The sequence below is a fragment of the Ovis canadensis genome, chromosome X (genome assembly GCF_042477335.2).
Source record: "Ovis canadensis isolate MfBH-ARS-UI-01 breed Bighorn chromosome X, ARS-UI_OviCan_v2, whole genome shotgun sequence".
Classification (NCBI taxonomy): domain Eukaryota; kingdom Metazoa; phylum Chordata; class Mammalia; order Artiodactyla; family Bovidae; genus Ovis; species Ovis canadensis.
In genome coordinates this window covers 14,983,785-15,003,269 of record NC_091727.1, presented here as the reverse complement: position 1 = coordinate 15,003,269, position 19,485 = coordinate 14,983,785, and the positions used below count along the sequence as shown (strand labels likewise).

General features: G+C 37.9%; 1 protein-coding gene and 1 long non-coding RNA gene across 5 annotated transcripts in view; one reads left to right on the top strand and one right to left on the bottom strand.

Moving 5' to 3' along the window:
• Positions 1 to 1,172: 1,172 nt before the first annotated feature.
• LOC138930917 (uncharacterized) lies at positions 1,173 to 6,479 on the bottom strand. Its single transcript, XR_011446285.1, has 3 exons — positions 6,195 to 6,479; positions 3,888 to 4,087; positions 1,173 to 1,940 (listed from the first exon to the last, which is right to left on the bottom strand). It is a non-coding gene; the product is annotated as an uncharacterized lncRNA (long non-coding RNA).
• Positions 6,347 to 19,485, top strand: part of AP1S2 (adaptor related protein complex 1 subunit sigma 2) — a 27,073-nt gene continuing 13,934 nt past the window's right edge. The window contains exons 1-4 of one of the 4 annotated variants that reach the window (XM_070291362.1): positions 6,347 to 6,715; positions 8,843 to 9,021; positions 14,849 to 14,957; positions 15,582 to 15,719. In XM_070291362.1, coding sequence (XP_070147463.1) covers positions 8,843 to 9,021; positions 14,849 to 14,957; positions 15,582 to 15,719 — 426 coding nt within the window. In that variant the 5' untranslated portion in view covers positions 6,347 to 6,715. The remainder of the gene's footprint in view (positions 6,716 to 8,842; positions 9,022 to 14,848; positions 14,958 to 15,581; positions 15,720 to 19,485) is intronic. The other 3 variants (XM_070291365.1, XM_070291364.1, XM_070291363.1) reach the window with 3 other exon arrangements.

The window sequence follows — 19,485 nt, the reverse complement described above, 5'->3', positions numbered from 1 at the left end:
AAAAAAATCACTGGCTTGATATAGTTATTTCTCATTCACTTAAAGTACAACTGGTGGAAGGAATGATGATGCTGGTAGTAGTCCGTGTGTCTGCTCCATGCAGTCATTCAAGAACCCAGGCTGATAGCAACTCAGCCATCCTCAAAGCCTGATTTCCAAGGTCACCCTGGGTGGCCACCTCCAGGGGACAAAAGCAGGGTTGAGGTGGGAGGGAAGGAAGAGACCTTCTTGTGGAAGGTTTTCTGGGCCCAGCCTGACAGCTCTTCCATCCACATTTCATAGCCTGATCTCAGCCCCACGGGCCTATCTAACTGCAAGGGAGGTGGAGGAACAGGGTAGCCGGATGCCAAGGAAGAGAAGGCAGATTTTGATTAAAATACTACTTAGTGGTTTCTGCCTTATCCAGGGATACAGATTCTGTTTAGCTGGTCCCTCTCAACTCTCTCCCTTCTACCTCATGTCTGTAATTGCTGACAAAGTATTTAGAGGTAATCCCCACTTGGAGGAAGTAGTTGGAAAAAAAATTTGTATCAGTAGTGATATTCATCAAGTAAGAATCTGATTTTTATGGTACAACCTTCAAGTTTCTCTACGTGCCCTAATTTCTAACTTGGACTATTACAGTACATTAGTTTGTAAAAGGCACATCATGATCATAGGCAACTGTGGGTTGTGTATATAGACTGAGTTTCAGGTTCATATAACTGGGAATATTGCTTTCCCAATGTTATAAGACTTAATGAGATCAGCAATAAAAAATATTCAGATCTCAAGTTTCTTTTAGATCATTTGTCTGGGAAAATTATATCACAATCACTGGCTTTGAGAAATTTTCTACTAGCTATCATAGCTTTTTTTTCTATAGGGTAGTAGAAATGGCAACCCACTCCAGTATTCTTGCCTGGAGAATTCCATGGACAGAGGAACCTGGCAGGCTACAGTCCATGAGGTCGCAAAGAGTCAGATACAACTAAGCGACTAACACACAGTGTTTCTCCAAGTGTGATTCTAAGTCCAGGAGCATCAGCACCACCTGGGAACGTTAGAAAAGCAACTCTTACCATAAAACTTCTAAAAGAGAATCAGGCAAAAGATTATCTGACATAAACTATAGCAATGTTTTCTTAGTTCAGTCTCCTGAGGAAAAAGAAATGAAAGCAAAAATAAACAAATGGGACCTAATCAAATTTATAAGCTTTTGCACAGTAAAGAAAACCACCAATAATACGAAAAGACAATCTATGGAAAGGGAGAAAATATTTGCAAAAGATATGACCAACAAGAGATAAATTTCCAAAATATACAACCACCTCATACAGCTCAATATATATATACTTTAAAAACCTATTCAAAAAACAGGCAGAAGACTAAATCAACATTTGTCCAAAGAAGACATACAGATGGCCAACAGACACATGAAAGATGTTCAACATCGCTAATTGTAAGAGAAATACAAATCAAAACTACAGTGAGATAACATCTCATATGGGTCAACATGGACAGCATCAAAAAATCCACAAACAATAAATGCTGGAGAGGATGTGGAGGAAAGAGAACCCTCCTGCAGTGCTGATAGGAATATAAATTGATACAGTCACTATGGAGAATAGTATGGAGGTTCCTTAAAAAACTAAAAGTAGTGTTACCATATTATCCAGCAATCCTACTCCTGGGCACATATCCAGAAAAGACAAAAACTCTAATTTGAAAAGAATCATGCACCACTATGTTCATAGAAGCATTATTCACAATAGCCAAGACATGGAAATAACCTGTGTCCTTTGATAGATGATTGGATAAAGATGTGGTGGTGGTTCGTGTCTGACCCTTGTGACCCCATGGACTGTAGCCAGTCAGTCTCCTCCATCCATGGGATTTTCCAGGCAAAAGTACTGGAATGCGGTGCCATTGCCTCCTCCAGAAGCATCTCTAGGGGTTTCCTAAAAGAAAATGTATTCACATGTTTGACTGGTGATTGCTCCCCTGACCATCCAGAGTTTGTTGCCAAAAGACATGGAATTCTGTGTCAGGAGATCATTTTGGAGCTTTAGGATAGAGTCAACATCTTACTTGTCTTTGTATCTACATTACCTTCCATAGTGCCAAGCAGAGAGCAAACATAATAAACATGTATGTTAATGAATGAATGTATGGAATAGTCACCTCATGGATCTTGGTTGTAAGTAACTCCCACTAATATTCCAGGATCACTTTGAAAAAAAATCCCATTTGGATAGCTTATTCTTGTTAGGTTAAAGAATACTAACTGCCTCACATATGTGGCCAGCCTTTTTAGCAGTTACGGATTTTACCTATCAAATATTAAGAATGCCCCCAACTATTCCAAGAGAAAACAAACATATGAAGGTAAGTGCTTATTTCATTTCTTTAAATATCTATATGATATCTCCATTGCTGCATGTTAACCTCTTCATTGACTAACTCAGGTTTCTCAACCTCGGCACTATTGACATTTTGGGCTGCATAATTCTTTGTCATAGAAGCTGTTCTGTGCATTACAGCAGCATCAACAACTGTTCCTGAGCTCCCTTATCCTGCTGTGACAACCCAAATGTCTCCAGATATTGGCAAGTGTCCGCTGGTGGGGGATAAAATTGCCCAGGCTGAGAATCCTTGCTTTAATGTAATACTAAAAGGAGAAGAGTCATTTTCCTGCATTTTCTTCAAAGCTATGGAAACAGGCTTCAAGAAAGAACATATGTTCTACATTTCTCTTTAGTTCATTGTGGAAGACTTTGTGACAGGGACAGCCCTTTCTACTTGAAATGATTTGGCTCATAAATCCTCATTATTTTAGGCCAGTTTTCTCCTTAAAACAATTTTATCTTAGGAGACGCAAATTCACAAACTCTAAGTATCTTTTTGACACTTGCTGTGATTTTCTATACTGATTCAGCACTGAATTCCATTAGAAGACATTTTTATTTAATAAATAATAAATAACATATAGACTGGCTAAAGGAACACTGCACAAATCCATAATACAGTGCTAGCATTAACAGAAGAGTTTTTATCTACTTCATTACAGTATTTCAAAAAACTAAGTAAAACCTACACTAAAATAAAATGTAATAATAACTTTTATTACATCCTACCTCAAGATTCTATCCCTGGAAAGACATCACTGCTTCTGGAATTTACTTCCTGGTATTGAAATATGCTAATAATGCTAATTCTCTCTTCTTTTTAGTCTTATGTTATTTTTTAATATTCATTTTTATTTATTTATTTGGCTGCACCAGGTCTTAGTTGGGGTATGTGGGATATTTTAGTTGCACCCTCTATTTCTAGATTTATTTTCTGTTACTGCATGAGGGCTTAGCACTGTTTCAACATTCCTTCACTTCTGTCCTCCATATTCTCAATATAAATACAGTACTATTTTTACTTAAATTGTCAGTGCTTAATAATGCACCTTGTCAGTGCTTAATGACACCCTTGTTGACACCCTCACATTAATGTCCCCTTAACATTCCCTCCCTTACCATCTATGTGGGTCTATACTTTAAATATTCCTCTTCTTTTATTTTTTTTTTCATTTAATGGCATTTTGAGAGGGAGAGGAGATAAAAACATATGGCCATCACATATTTAACAGGAAATTAAAACTATTTTTGAAAAATTATAAAAATCTCAAAATTTTACTGTTAGAAGGTAGAAATCTCTATTTCACCCTCACCACTTGGATTTAGTACAAATAAAAGCTAGGCACTTTTTTTTTAAGAAAACAAGTGATGTTAACTTGACTTACTGCAATCATTTTGCAATATACATAACTATTGAATCATTATGTTATACATCTGAAATTAATATAATGTGATATGTCCATTATATCTTAATAAAAACATAAATAAAAGGTAGGTTACCAGAAATACTTCAATTCTTCCCCTTCTGTACACTTGGAATACAGTTATTTCTATTCCATGATAAATCTCTTCTCTCTTCTGACCTTGCTAATTTTCTTTTATCTACCAGGACCACTGAAACCTGGAAAACATCTGGCAGCCGTGCGTCATGAAACCACATGCTCTTTTTCCATGAGAAACAGTAGTGTAATAAATATCTCCTGTATCAGAAAAAAAGAATAAAATCTTATTTTTAGTTTTTCATAAAAAATAATTCTTGTACCATCAATCAATAACAATCAAGAAATCAAGACCACCCAGATAACAATAGCAGAGGACTAAAAACAAGATACCCTATTAACATGACAGATGAAGAAGATACTAGGTGAGAAGAACCCTCTATATAACAAACAAAGCCTACAATTTCCAAATTGTGGGAATCAAAGTCAAGCAGTTAATTACCAACAAAGACAATAACAGTGCTCCTTTTGTCTTTCACAGTGAATGCACAATTAACACTTAATCTAAGACTGGGAATAAGCCATCTATAATCTACTGAAAAAGACCATCTGCTTCTATAAATTTTGTTCTTATACACTTGCCAAAAGAAGAGAACATATTAACAAAATAATGGGCCCTGCACTGTTAATTGCTAGGTTGTTTGCAGTTGTGCTGTTGCTATTAGAATTTAATAAGCCATTCCTTCTGCTAAATTAATAAGCAGCCAAGATTATGTAATAACTGCTTTCAGCTGCTAATTATTTTTCCCATAATTCCTCTCCCTCCCTCCCCTTAACCCCCACCTTTTCTTGGCTAGGAACATCAGAGACTGCCAGCATGTCATCAGCAAGTCTCCCGGCCTCGTTTTCAGAACCACAGACCAAGATGAGGAACACAGCCAATGACTTTAAACTTGGAGGTAGTTATCTCAGGAAATTTGAGGACATGAGTTTTATACAGAAAAGCAGCTTTTCTAGATTTGGATTCAGGGGGCGAGTTTTCATTACATACTACTAGATCTGTCTTTGGCTAATGGCATGTTTTGTGTAGTAAGGGAGAAATGGGACATTAACATGTGCCTCTGGGACAGGATTGGTCAGGTTGCTGAGAGAAATTTGGACAGGGGGCCTAAAGACCTACAGGAAGTCAACTCTGTGCTTTATGTTGACCACTTTTAAAATATTACAGTAAATGTTTATCATACACATTAGTAGCAAAATTTCCAAGCAGCATAGCAGTGTCTGAAAGGGGAGGTAATATACATTTTTATCTTGCCAAAGAAGGGCATTAAAAAATGCCCCCAAATCCCTATTATGTACTTAGTTTTACAGACATTTTAACACACGTGAAAAGAACACAATCCCTAGTAAAGGATTCCTTTAGATTGATTAAACTTCGCTTCCTAGAAAACTTTCCCTTTGGGCCATTAAAAAATTCTGGCGACTATGTTTGGGTGCCTCTGCAAAAAGGCCATAGCTTAACAAAAGCAATATTCTAAATTTCCTTTGTAAGAACCGGTGACTGGGATAATGAATAGCGTTCGACATAAGAAACCCGTGGCTGCTCAAGCAAGGTCACTTAATCCCGTGGGGCTCCCCTTTACTCATCTGTAAAAGATGAGTCGGACTGGATGATTCAACCACTCTCTCAATCGAAAAAAATGGACATCCATTATGTGCCAGACACAATGCTCAGCACCATGGCTCTTAACAAACAAATCTACCGTTTTAGAGTCCTTATCAGTCAACTCACATTTATTAGTGGTGTTACATACCAGGCAGAGAACTAGGCTGGGATGCAAAATGAATAAAACTCAAGATGTGCTAATGGGTATATGGGTGAGTGAGGCTTCATAGGAGCTGTGACATTTGAGAGCAAGGGCATGCCAGGCAGAGAAAGTCGTCGGCAAGACTAAACTGGAACCCAAGCGGCTGTGGGGGAGGTGAGGGTGAAAGCAGCGGAATCTAGAAGAGGTGCCGGTCGGGCTTTTCAACAGGGAACGGACAGTAACTCCTCAGGTTCGCAGCACTGAGGATGGGCGAGGCAAGCCCCGGCAAGAGACAGTTGCACAGTTTGGGGCGAAAAGGTGTCTAGGACTGCAGCACTGCGATGGGAAGGGCCGGATTCCCGGTGGTTTTGAGGCAAAGTAATTGCAAAAAAGCCCTCTAAACGCGTGCACGAGCTCCACGAAAGAGCTTTGTTTTCTTCCGAGTTGCAGCACTCCCTCTCTCCCCTCACCAACAGTACCGGCCATTAAACGGCCCCGTCCCACCCTCTCGGGGCACCGAGAGTTGTCGGAGCTCGAATGTGGTTCTTGGAAGTACGGACCTTCCCTGCCCAGCTTAGTACGGTCAATAAACGGCACAGTGAAACACTGTCTTCTCTCCACAAAATAGACCCGACAGCCGCGCGCGTCAGAGAAGCGCACTCAGGAGAGCGCAGGCGCGCCAGCCCTGGCAACAGCCGCTTCCGGGTCACGTGGCCTGGCTTCCGGTCCGGACCTCCCTCTCGGTAGAGACGCGGCCAATCAGATTCCTCGGACTTCGCGGTCACCTGAGCTGCCTTCGGAGCCGTTGGCAACAGCCGAGCTGCATCCAGCGCACCGCCCAGCCCGCCCCTCTGCTCGCCGCAGCCCCGGCTCCTCCCTCGTCCGGCCCCCGGGGCGGGGTCTGTCGGCTCGCCCTCCCCTCTCAGCCTAAGCCTTCCCTCCGCGAACCGGGTCCCCTCCCCACAGCAAAACGGCTTCTCTTCCTCAGCTCAGCGACAGGGGCTTCCCCTTAGTCGCCGCCGCCGACGCTGCCGCCGCCGCCGCCGGCCGAGCCCCGCCGCAGTCGCGGCCCGCGGCCGCCGTAAGTCCCGGGAGGCGAGCGGGGACACCGGGGTCGGGGAGTGGGGAGGGAGGGTCGGGCGAGCCCCCCGCCGCCCAACGAGCGCCTGGACGACCCCACCCCGCGCCCGCCCGCCCGGCCCGCTACTGGGGCACCGCGCCCCGAAACTCACTTCTCTTTGCTTCCGCGCCCCTCTCCACTCGGCGCCGCGTCCCGGGCTGCGGGGGCCAGTTTCGGACGCTGCAGCGGGTCCGCGGCACCTGTGGTTTGGGAATCGCCTCAAGTTTTGCGGGGCATTTGCGGGCGGGGTCGGCGGCCGGGGGCGGCGGAGACGGAGGACTCTTGGCGCCCCCTGCGCGGCGGCGGTTGCCATTGTCTTCCCCGCTCCTTGCTTGTCACCTCGCCCGGGCTCGATCGGTCAGTGATGGAGTGCGGCCCCGTGGGGCGGCGGGCAGGCAACGGCCACTGGCCCCGAGCCCGCTCCGCGGCCGAGCCCATTGTTTTTAATACCAATCTCCAGGAATTGAGGCGCCTTGTGATTTGAAGCAAAATCGGAGCGTTGGTTTTTAACTAGAGGGAAGGAATACTTGTGCCTTGCGACCAGGCATCATCCTATGTTAACATATAATTTATTTTAAAGAGCATAAATTATTTATTCGTCATATAAAGTGATGGTGGGGAGAGATGGAGGACCTTGCTATAGACTCCCTTGAGTCCTAGAGTTTCAAAAGCAAACCCCCAGTCCTCCTGGTCTCCAAGATCCTGGAATACGGGTCTGTTCTTTTCCAAGTTCTGCTAACGGGTTTGCGTGAAACATTGTCCAGTTGATGCGTTACTTGCTGTCCCCTTCTAATGTCGCTGTCTTAACAGGACTTCTGTATGAGGTTTGACATCACCAGTATTGTTCGTTTATTTCGTGCCAGTGATGCGTTTTAAGTGTGATGTTAACAGCCAGTTTCAACTTTATTTAAGTTAAATTGTCGCATCGTAAATTTCTAAATACCTTATTGATGCCCGTTTGGATTATTACAAAAAGCGGCAATGATTTCTTGGCGAAATTTAGCGCCCATTTTATTCAGATGGATGGTGTAAATTCCCCCACCCCATGTTCAAATTCAGTATGGTGTGGTTAATACCAAGAGTCAGGCTGAATCCTACTTGCAGAAACTAGTACTGAAACTTAGAATAATTAAAAGAAAAGAAAATATCTAATTTCTACCTTTAAATTACCTTTGTAGAAACAATGCTTTCTGTTTGCAGTTGGGGAGACTGAATTACAAGAAGGTTTCCTTAAAAATTAAAACATGTAGACTAATCATCATTTGCAGATTCTAAATAAATGTATACAAAATAGTTTGCGTGAAATACACTAGAATTCAGCATCCACTCCATCTGTAGATGCTATGTTTTTAAATCGTTTTAAATGAAGTATTTCGTATAATGTCTGAATGTGTGTAGCTCTTAGTTTGGCTTTTTAAAGGTTTATATTCTCTTTGGTAAAACTATATTAACTCACTTTATTGTGTGTATATTTATGTTGGAATTTTTAAAATGAGATGCGAATTTTTTTAATCAGGCTTTTATTAAGAAAAATGTGTGTTTATGGGATTTTTTTGGTTTATATTTTAGTTCTTTTGTTTTGCTTAAAATATGTAAACATAAACTGAAGACAGCATTTCAAGTTATAACAGTCTGTCTACAAGTAATTCAGTTTGGCTCTAGAACAGCTTGTTCTGTGTAGGGTGGAAAATAGTAGGTCTGTTTATTTCCAATGCATCTAAACCAGTTGATGTCAACAGTTCTCCTTTGATCCATATACATTCCTATAGCACACATACACAATAGTTTCTTAAATTGCAAGAATTATCTTTCTTTTTCATCAGAATTTTCACCTCACCTGTTTTTGTCCTCCCCCCTCCTCCAAACTTAAATGGAACAGGGTGAGGTGGGAGGATTTGCATCTGGTGGAAAGATCTTTCTACAAGAATTTCCTGCTATTTTAACTAGCATAGAAATATTGATGGCTACTCATCATTTGTTGGCTAAACGCCCTGTCCCTCAAAGCTTCTCTTTGCCACGTGTCATCTTAATCTTAACTTTATTGAATCAAAGTATTGCCTGTAATCTTGGTTCTGTTTATCTTAACAGATGCAGTTTATGTTGCTTTTTAGTCGTCAGGGAAAGCTTCGACTGCAGAAATGGTATGTCCCATTATCAGACAAAGAGAAGAAAAAGATCACAAGAGAACTTGTTCAAACCGTTTTAGCACGGAAACCTAAAATGTGCAGCTTTCTTGAATGGCGAGATCTGAAGATTGTTTACAAAAGGTATAATTTTTATTTATTAGAAGGATGAAATAGAATCAGATATTAGATCATTTATAATGTGGAAATTGCAGACTTTCAAGAGATTACATTTATAAATAAAGATTACTAAAGATATAAATGAAATAGTCTTAAGGTAAAGCTTTGTACTTTTAAGATAACTACTGTTTTGGTGAAATGATAAAATCATGGGACTCTTTTTAAACGAAATTATGTAACTAAAGGCATAAATGATACTTCATGCTTAATCATCTTTTTAGGAAAACTGAAATAATTCATTTCTTTGCAGGGGAAAATAAAATCAGTATTTTAAATTGTGTGAGTAATTTTCTGAATTTAGATAAGCATTTACCTCCCCCTCCCTTCTCCCCGCAAATCCGTAATGACTGGTATTTGATATGCCTTTTAATCTGACTTTCAGAATCTCTTATTCATGTATAAACTCCTTGGATATGTACACTGTTTTAGTCATAGATGTTTAAAAATCGGATATATACACGATTTGTTCGTTACTGCTTATTAGTTTGAAGTACACTTGTTGCTGTGGTGGTGGTGTGATTAGATCTGGTAGATAGATAATTTTGCCCAGAACAGATTTTAAAAATTTTGATGTTGCAAAATGACTCATAGATTGGCTTTGAACACTAAGCTTTTAAATGATGTTATACATCTTTATTAATAGCTGAAACCTTTTTGATACCTTAAACTTCTCAAGATTGTTCTAATAGGGTTAAAAGAAATATAATCACTTTGTTTCTTCACTATTTCTGTTCCCTTACAGTTAACTTTCTGAATTTAAGATAAGAATGTTCATGCATATAAAAATTCTCTTCTGTGGGGGCTGTGCAGAGAACTAACTGTGGATTGCAAGGAGGGTCAAAGAGAAGTCTGGGTGTTATCTCAGTTTTCATTTATTCCACTTTACTATGGATGGGGTTGTGGGCAAGATGGCAAAGAAAGACATGAAGATTATAGAACATGTAGAATTTTTAAAATACCATGGATGACTCTACAATTTTTAAAATACCATAGACTCCTCTTTACAATCGAATGAATTTAGTCATCTTTGGGTGATTTTGTATCCAGTGTTTGCTGTAGTATTTGTTGAGAAAACTCATAAAAATACCATTTTAGAGGAGGAAGATGTTTTAGAGTAATCTAGTCAAGTGTTTTTTTTTTTTAAAGAAACTTTTTGTCCCAGAGATGAAACCTTAAATGAAACAAGTGGAAGTGGAGGTGCTTGTGTGACTGTATCTCTACTCACTTGGCTTCCACCCTCTGTGTAGGGCTCCTGAGTTTGAAAACCACTACTGTTGGTCAAAACTGAGTTTTATTTTAAAAAAATGAGAATTTGGGAGAAGTGACTTGTCCAAGGTCAGTTGCTCATGACTGCCATAGGGGCCAGAACTCAAATCTTAAACCTGGAGGCAAGGGTTTTAAGCTGGGATGAGAAGAAAATTTGCATTTCTTTAAGGATCCTGTAGTTGGAAAATGGGTAGGGGGAGGGCTGAGACTGGCACCTGAGGGATCTATTAGGTTATGTCGGTCCTGAAGGAAGATTTCTGCTGTGGGCTCAGCAGGTGGAAGAGTTGTTGCTGAGGTAAGTTTGGTAAGACTTGGTCATTGCTAGAAGCAGGGAGGGCAGTGAAAGAGGGGGAGGACTGGGGTGATTCTGGTTCAGCTGATGAGGTAAATGGTGAGGTAGAAAGTTGACTTTGAGGAGCCTGTGTGACGATTTGGAGATGCCTAGGTTTCTCAGGGTGGGCATAGGCATGGACATCTGGGGGGAAATGAGGCGTAAAGTGTTAATCACCAGCATTTAAGCGGCAGACAGAGGGTAAGTTATAGGGTCAGTCACCTTAGGGAAGGGGAGAGAGTTCAAAACTAAGGTCACCAGTGCCAAATGTTGCATGAAGGTCAACTAAAGTGAAGAATCTATTAGATTTTACAGTGAGCATTTCACAAAATGTCCTTTTCAGTGAAATAGTAGAGACAGAACTCTTGAAAAAATAGGACAAAGTGTGAAGAGGTAGAGACAATAAAACAGCAGGTGTAGACTGTTGGGGGGGGTGGGGGGGCGGGGGGGGCGGGGGAAGCTTTGCTATGAAGGACAGAAGAGGTGATAACCACCCATAGACAGGAGTGGGGAGACAGGGTTAAAAAATGGCATGAGAAACTTAAGCTTATTTCTAGATGGGGAAAGGAGTCCCCCATGTGGAGGAGGAAAATACTAGCAAGGGAATCAGTCCCGGGAATCAAGATTCTTGGAGCTGAAGGAGATGGCCTGTCCATCAAGAGGAAAGAAGCGCTAGTTGGTACTGTGCATAGCATTCAGCCCATCCATGTTGGGATACTGCTTTTTCTGTTGTAAAAACCTGTAAAGTGTAGTCTCACCTGACTCTGATATTTACATCAAATTCCTATAAATAAAGATGCATTTAAAAATACCAGCTTTGCTAAGATGAAATTCACATACAAAAGTTAGATCCCATTTTATACTAGAAACTTTCCTAGCACCTTAAGGACATTTTTTTGGTAGATATGAACAGGTGGTTATTTCCCTGGTCCAGCTGGAAGAGAAGACCTTTTAAGTAAAAGAATTACCACTTAGCTCCTGAGAAATTCTGAACTAGCATTTTTTGCTGTTCATATCACCAAGTGATCTTTCTGTTTGCCTTCTTCAAGTTGCCTCATCCACATTCTTTATTCCTGAGCCTTTCTTACAGTTGCCCCTCTTGGGGAGGGAGAGATGAGAGAGTGGAGTAAGCTGAAAAAATAGACTGAAAATCTGGGGACTTAAGTTCAGTTCCTTTGTGCCATTAGTTTTGTGACTTTGAACAGGTCATTTTGCCTTTGTTTCCTCATCTCTAAAATAAATACTCTTGAAGATCCTGCGAAGACAGAAAACACTGCTTTTTTGATTCCTATTTTGTGCAGCATGTTACAGGATTAAAGTCTTTAAAAAATATACACCTACCAATTACGAGCTTCAGAATTTGTTTAAGAGTACTGTATTGATTTTCTTCACTAACAAAAGAATTTTTAATGACATACCAGTAGAATATTGAGAACAGTTTGGTTACGTTCATCCATAGTCAGCTGATATTTAGCTGACTGGGGAGAAGTCATGTGTTATGAATATAAGAATAGGCACTTTCAGATGTTCTCTGAGTGCCAGTAATTAGAGTAAGCCTTAATCTACTCTGCTAAAAATAACCAAACATACCTTCTTTCTTACTAGTCTATTAATTTTACTTCAGATTTAGACTTACAAATAGGCACTGAGAGAACAAAATGAATTCATTATTGAATTTTTTTTTTAAATCACTTGGTTCTAAAAATAAGGAATACTCTTCAGGTTCTCTTGGTAATCTTTTACTAAATCAGTATAACAATTTTTCTTTCCCTCAGAGCATGTGAAATATTGCTTTGAATATGTTTTAATTTTTACCAGTTGCAGGATTACTTTATTTAATACAGTTTTGGACTGTAGTTTTTAATATAAAACTTGGGCTCTGGAGTCAGATTACTGTTCCTGAGAAGGTTACTCAGTTAAGCCCAAATCTCCTATAAATGCAAATAATAATGGTATCTCTCTGAAAGTTTTTTTGTGAGGATTAAAATGGTAAATTATGCCAAGGCCTTAGGTAACATTTAGTGCCTTAGTCACAGTGAGGATTCAATGAATGTTACCTGTTATTATGCTTCTGTTTCTTCCTTAAACTTTTTGGAACGAGGTGCCTTCTTATGGTCCTAATAACTAGATGTTCACCTACAGTGAAGAATTCATTTAATTTGATATTAAAATAATATTTCTGAATGATTCATACAATCTAGGACCTTTGACTACTGTTTAAATGCTATTTATTTATAAGTAGAAGGCAGTTCTGTGTTTAAGGAACAAGAGTGATGTAAGCATTAGATTGCTTAACAGTAGCATTGGAGAAATCTTGAAATTAAAAGTAAAAGGAATTTTACCCAACATTGCCTATTAGTAAATTCTTTCTAGTAGAATTTATTTAGCACTGTGTTCATATCAGCTAGTCGTGTCAGTTTTTTATTTACCATTTTTAATATCTTTCCCTTTCATCTTTAGTTTTATTAATTCAGAGAATCTTATGTGTCATTTGTATCAGTTTTCCAGATTTACAACTCTATTTGAGCAGCATGGGTTAAGGAGGATGGAAGGTTGGGTTGGAATATCTCATTGCCTTTAAAGCAATAAACAGAATAGTGCTGGGAGAGGGAGCGCTTTGTTAGTAAAGTTGGAGGTGGTGCATGTTGTGCCCTTTATGATAATAAACGAATGTGCTTGAATGCCTTCTCAAAGACTGCAGGAGACCAACCATTTAAAATAACGTCGTGAATGTAGAAATCAGATAGAATGGACATGGCAACTAGTGTACGTGTATGACAAGGGAGTCACTATGGTAGGTGGAAAAAGGCCTGGAGTTAAGGTCTCAAGATCAGATTTCTTGTCCCAGTTCAACCACTTGGCAGGCCTTGTACTTTTGGGCCTCTGTTTTCTTCTGTAATCAAGGATGATGGTGTTTACTGTTGAAAAGCTCAAATAAGAGGAAATGTTTTTTGGTAATATTGAAATTAATAGTGTTATGAAAATGCTAGTTATTCTCAGACTGAAGAGCAGAAATTCATTGGATTTCAAAACTGAGGTTGTATGTGTGTGTGTTTGTGTATTATTTTACATTAATGCTATGAGCAGTGATTACCCATTGTTTTTCCTAAAAATTGCTTAAATGCTCCTCAGTGGAAATTATAACGGCACCTGAGACTTATTTGGAATGTCTTAGTTTTTCATTTTGTTCCTTTTCAAAAGCTTCAAACACATTTAAACCATTTGAAAATACTTTTAATCCTCCTCAAAGGACTTGGTTAGGTCATCCTTTGTTGTGCCTCAAGGTTTTGTGTTAATAAGTTTTGGCTTCCTTGGGTCAAGTATAACCTAGTCCCATGTACTAGAATTCTTATTTGGAGAATATGAGTTTTCCAACCTTATACCTTCTTCAAGGGTAAATAGCCTGAACTTCAACAAGGAAAACTTAGAAAATTTGAGGACATGTCTTAGTTTTCCCTGTTCTCTTTCTGCAACTTCTGTGATACTTGCAACTTGTTTTTTTTCCCCCTCAAGGCTTATTTTCCACAATCCTATATACCTCCTTTAAAAATAATTCTATGCTGTTAGGAGTCAAGATAGTAGTTACCTTTGGGGATAGGAGGCTGTGACCTGGAGAGGTTAGAAGAGGGGCTTCAGAGGTTCAGTAATAATTCTGTTTTGTGGTCCAAGTGCTGGTACCACAGGTACGTTCACAGTGAAAATCATCAAGCTGTACATTTATGACTTGAGGTCTTCTCTGTGTGTATATTACGTTTTAGTAAAACATTCCAGAACATTGACTTCATGTTGACAGTATCTTCAATAAATCCTTCAGTTGGAAAGTTTATTTTCTTCCCTGTTTACTTGTGGTTTGAAATAGTCACACAGTGCATTTTGTTTTAAGTAAAATTCAGAACAACGTATGTCAACTATGTTTTAGAATATTCCTACAAAAGGAGCCTGAATGAAGGAAGAGCAAATAAATAACTCTTTCTAGATAGTGTGTGATTTTTTTTTTTTTGGCTTTCCTGTACTTTTCAGAATTTCTTTTTTGTACATTTATTATTTTATAGTCTAGGAGAAAAACAATTTGCTGTTGTAAAGAGGAAATAAATTGTATAGGCACAAGGTCTTTCACGATAGGATATGAAAGTATATTTTAGAAAATACATGATTATAGGGTAAATGTTTTTCTGCATCTGTTTTTTGTTACAGATATGCCAGTCTGTATTTTTGCTGTGCTATTGAGGACCAGGACAACGAACTAATTACCCTGGAAATAATTCATCGTTACGTGGAATTACTTGACAAGTATTTTGGCAGTGTGAGTAGTATTTTGTTTTAGGAAATTGAATGCCATAATATATATTTTTTAACCTTTTCTGTAACAAGTTTATTATTTGTCTTCAGAATTCTATTTGACAGTAACCTCAAGAGAGGGAAGGAATGACTCTATTTCTTGTCATTGCATGTCAGAATTGCCTAGTCAGTTAACTGCCAGAATTGCTTGACCCCACAGACCTACTCATTTAATTATGCTGGTGAGAATGAAGTTTAAAATAGTGAAATAGAAAGGAGTCCAGCTGTAAAGATTAATATACTGGAAGTGCTTAGTATAGAATTTAGATTTGGTTAGCACTTGTAATCATATTACCCAGAAATATGTAAATATTTCAAAAGACCAGTCTTTATGAGTAGAAAATCATTATTAAGTTGCCCATGTTAGGAGCTTGCAGAACCTGGTCTTTCTTAGCTTGAAGGCATTGTGTGTTTCAAGTACTTGGGACTTGAAGTTAAGCTGACTAAATCAATGATGCTTAGTTAGCAGGATTGCCATTTTTAGATATAATTAGATTAATTCACTCTGGTCAGATTTTATTGACTACCTGATAGTAGATAAATATCTTCTGCTTTCTTCAGGTTTTATTTATTTATTTTTGCTTTTCAGGTGTGTGAACTTGATATCATTTTCAATTTTGAGAAGGCTTATTTTATTTTGGATGAGTTTCTTTTGGGAGGAGAAGTTCAGGAGACATCCAAGAAGAATGTCCTTAAAGCAATTGAGCAGGCTGATCTACTGCAGGAGGTAAGCTACTCAGAGTTTTCTTAACTAGACACTGGCATGTTTTGCTCTTGCTAGGGAAGTCTCAGTCATCTTCCCTCATTCTTACAGTTTCAGAAATTACTCTGAAGCATGCTTGGCATGTAGTGTCCATGTGCAGTTTATTGATTGGCATATTTGTCAGTCACATCAACTCAGTTATCTGTGGATGTATTGTTTACTTTGGAGATGGTCTGGAGATGGCCCATTTTTGGACCCCAAAACACCAAAGTCTAAACATTTAGAGGGACAGAGTACTTTAAGATGGGAAAAGTAGGAGTAATTTGAGAACTCTGTGTCTGTTGTTCTGAATTACTTAAGATAACCCCTTATCTCATTAGTGTCTGCAATGAGGAGTTGACTGTGAGATTATGGCATTTTCATTCCAAGTTGGTTCATATTTTCATCCCATGTCCATTAAGTGCAAATGTAGCCAAGCAAATGATAGTGTTTTATTATATTTTTTGTAGAGTCCTCTAGTTTCTTGTTAGCAAAACTAACTGAAAAGTATTTCTACTTCTCTTTGCTTTTCTTGAATACAAACCCACGTTTTGTCAAACAGCTACATTCTTGTCTTGCCTTGATATCACAAGAACCACTGATAAAACCCCCTTCACTTTCTAATTTCCAGTTGTCTTTGGTTAAATGTATATTTGATGCTTCTGTACCTTCAATTTCTGAAGCTAAAAATTCATAGATAAGGCTACCTTTCCTGAAAAACTTAATGATACATTAATTCAGGTACCTAGTTGAATTATGCTTTAGTCATAATTGAAGTTTAATCAAATAGAAAATTTGTAGCAAGAGGAGGAATTAGTCAATATTAAAAAATGTTACTTGTTTTCATTACAGTAAGTATCTTTTATATTATTATTGAAGGAGGTTTTAAATCAGAGTAAATCTTTTTTCTTCATTATAATTTATTAACTGTTGGCCTCATTCGGGCTTCTCATTCAGGATCTCTCAGTAATCCCTCTGCATCAGTCACTGATTTAGGTCAGTTGTGGGGATTGTTTGAAGTTGGGATGACAACATCTATAACATACATAAATTAAACATTAGACAGTGATTTTTTACATTTAATGATACTGAGTTACCAAAACAGGGGTTAAGGTGCCTGCAGAATGAAGTATTTTGTTGACAGCCCTAATACCATCTGCTGCTCACTAGTGAAATGAACACAGCCCCTTTTCTGTGTGTGTATGGTTTACTATAGTTTTTTATTAATTGATTGCATACTTGTCTTTGGGAGTTTTTTTTCTTTAAGTGTCAGGTGTGCTGACTACACACTCCTATTCTACTGTTATAAAATTGGGTTAAAGTTAGCACCTCCTTATTTTGCTGTTTGCTGACCAGACTTTTCTGAAAATTAGGTCAAAACAAGGGTCATAACTTGGAAATTTTTCATATTTGTTCCTTTATTTGATCACTTTTATATTTCATTATTATGGAACTATATTCTGTTGTATCAGATCCTGGTATTTCCTTTAGTTTGTTTATCATTTCCTAATTAACTACATTTGCCTTAGAACATTTCTATAGTTGTTGAAGTTAAGCTTTTATTTTTAATATGTTTTTTCTGGAGAATAATGTTTAGTGCATTGATACCTTCTTGTGTTTGGGTTGTTTTTTAAACTTTACTGGGAAATCGCTATATACTTTACAATATGACAAATATGCTGAATTTACTTTATAGCCTGTATTGAATAATGTACTAGAGGATCAGAAAGTTATTACATGTACATGTTTGTGAATGTGTGTGTGTGTCTCCCCTATAAAAGTATTTTAATAAGAAGGCTCCTTTTTTGAAGTTGTATTTTATATCTCTAAGTGGGAAAAGTAGGAATGGAGAGAGAAGCATGGGATGTCCATAGTTCCATGCAAAATTCTCCTTACCCCATCTTCACCTAGTTTAAAAAAAAAAAGTTTACTACTGTTAATTATAGTTCCTTGTCTTTAGAAGAGACAAGGCCCTATTTCTCTTCTGTGACTACCTTTACATTTGTTTTCTTGGTACATAAACCGAATTGATAACTACTAAGGACATTTTCTATTCAATGGACCAAGTGAACCATTTTTCTTAATTTCCCCATGCAAGCAAGTCTTAAGGAGACAGAAAGTGGCTGGTCCATTCTGAATTTACAATGATGTTAAGGCCTTTATGAAACCAAGCTAAAGTCTGTATAAGGCAGTTAAGCTTCAGGTTATTCTGTTCAGTTTAACAGTTTAACTTGTTTATTCATATTATTCACCAACAACATATTGTCACAGGAAATCCAGGATGATAAGATGTTTCCTAAAACAGTCATTTATATGTTGATACATGATACAAGTTTACATCTCTGGGAGAGTATTTGAATCTTATGTTCACCAAATAGATGATAGAATATGATGAGAAAAAACATTCCACAAACTGCTAAAATGATTTGTCTGGACACTGTGATAATAAAAAAGAACTTCGATGATAGCTAATCCTTACTGAGCACCGGGGCATCCTATGCTAATCATCAGGATTTCCTGAAAAAGGGTCCTGAGAGCTTTTTAACCAATGAAGTAGAGGCTCAGTGAAGTTCCAGTGACTGATCCTAGGTAGCAGTTGGCAAAACCAGGATTCTAAACCCAGATCTGCTAGACTTCAGAACTGTATGAAATCTTAACCACTGTGTTGTCTGCCCCAACTCCCATTCAGGTATTTTCTTGGTATGTATATTTTAAACATTCTGTTTTAGATACCAAGTTCTGTTTGCCTCAGTAATATAGTAAAGAAATTCCTTATTCTCCTGGAAATATTGTCCAGTTTATCAGTAGTTGGAATTCATTAATCGGATATATAGATATACATTAGTATTTTTCAAGTCATCTCTTGTTGGGTTTATCAGAATGTCTAAATCTATAGTAGCTTTTTTGGTCTTATAATTTAGGGTATAATAATCACTTAGTTTATGTCATGAAATGATTTTGCTTCCAAAATTGTACATATAACTGTAAAGACACTTATCTAAATGCAGTCTTAAATTTGTAGAAGTCCAAATTTATTTTAGTTTACATATATCATGATTTTTTTTTTCCTGGTGTCAGGTCTTTTACTTGAATCAATTGTTCTGAACACCAAAGATGACTGAACTATATTGAAAATATCTGCTGGCTTAAAGATACATGCAAATCACAAAATAATTTTGGTTTTAATCCTTTTTTAATTTTGTGAAATAATACATTTCTATCTTTATGAATTTTTATTTTCAGAAATATTTCTTTGAAATGTCTCTTTTACTTTGTGTAAATGTTATGTAGTTTGTCTAGGTAGTCCTTCATTTCATAGGCAAATAGGGTAGGACATCAGTGGATAAAGTAGATTTTGTATTAGCATTTTACACTCAGTAATGAGAACATAAAATGAATGTTTATTTGAATCATAATTACTAAAATATCAGACATTGTGATTAAAAAATAAAGATATCTTTCTTATTTTACTTACTTAGTAAAGAAGGGTTCAGTTTTAATATTTCTAGACTGAACTCTGTTTATTTCTTTTGGTATTCCAGTGTATGACTCCTTAATTAGATTTGGGGGTAAAGCCCAGAAAAATTGGTCCATTATCCAATTTTTGATGTTTGACCGTTGGAATTTAAAACATATTTTCTTGACATGCCACTAGTACTTAACTTGATTCTTAAATTATTAAAGTGCAACATGCTGAGATTGCTAAATTGACTTTTTTTTTTTGCAATACTTGAACATTTTCCCTAGCACC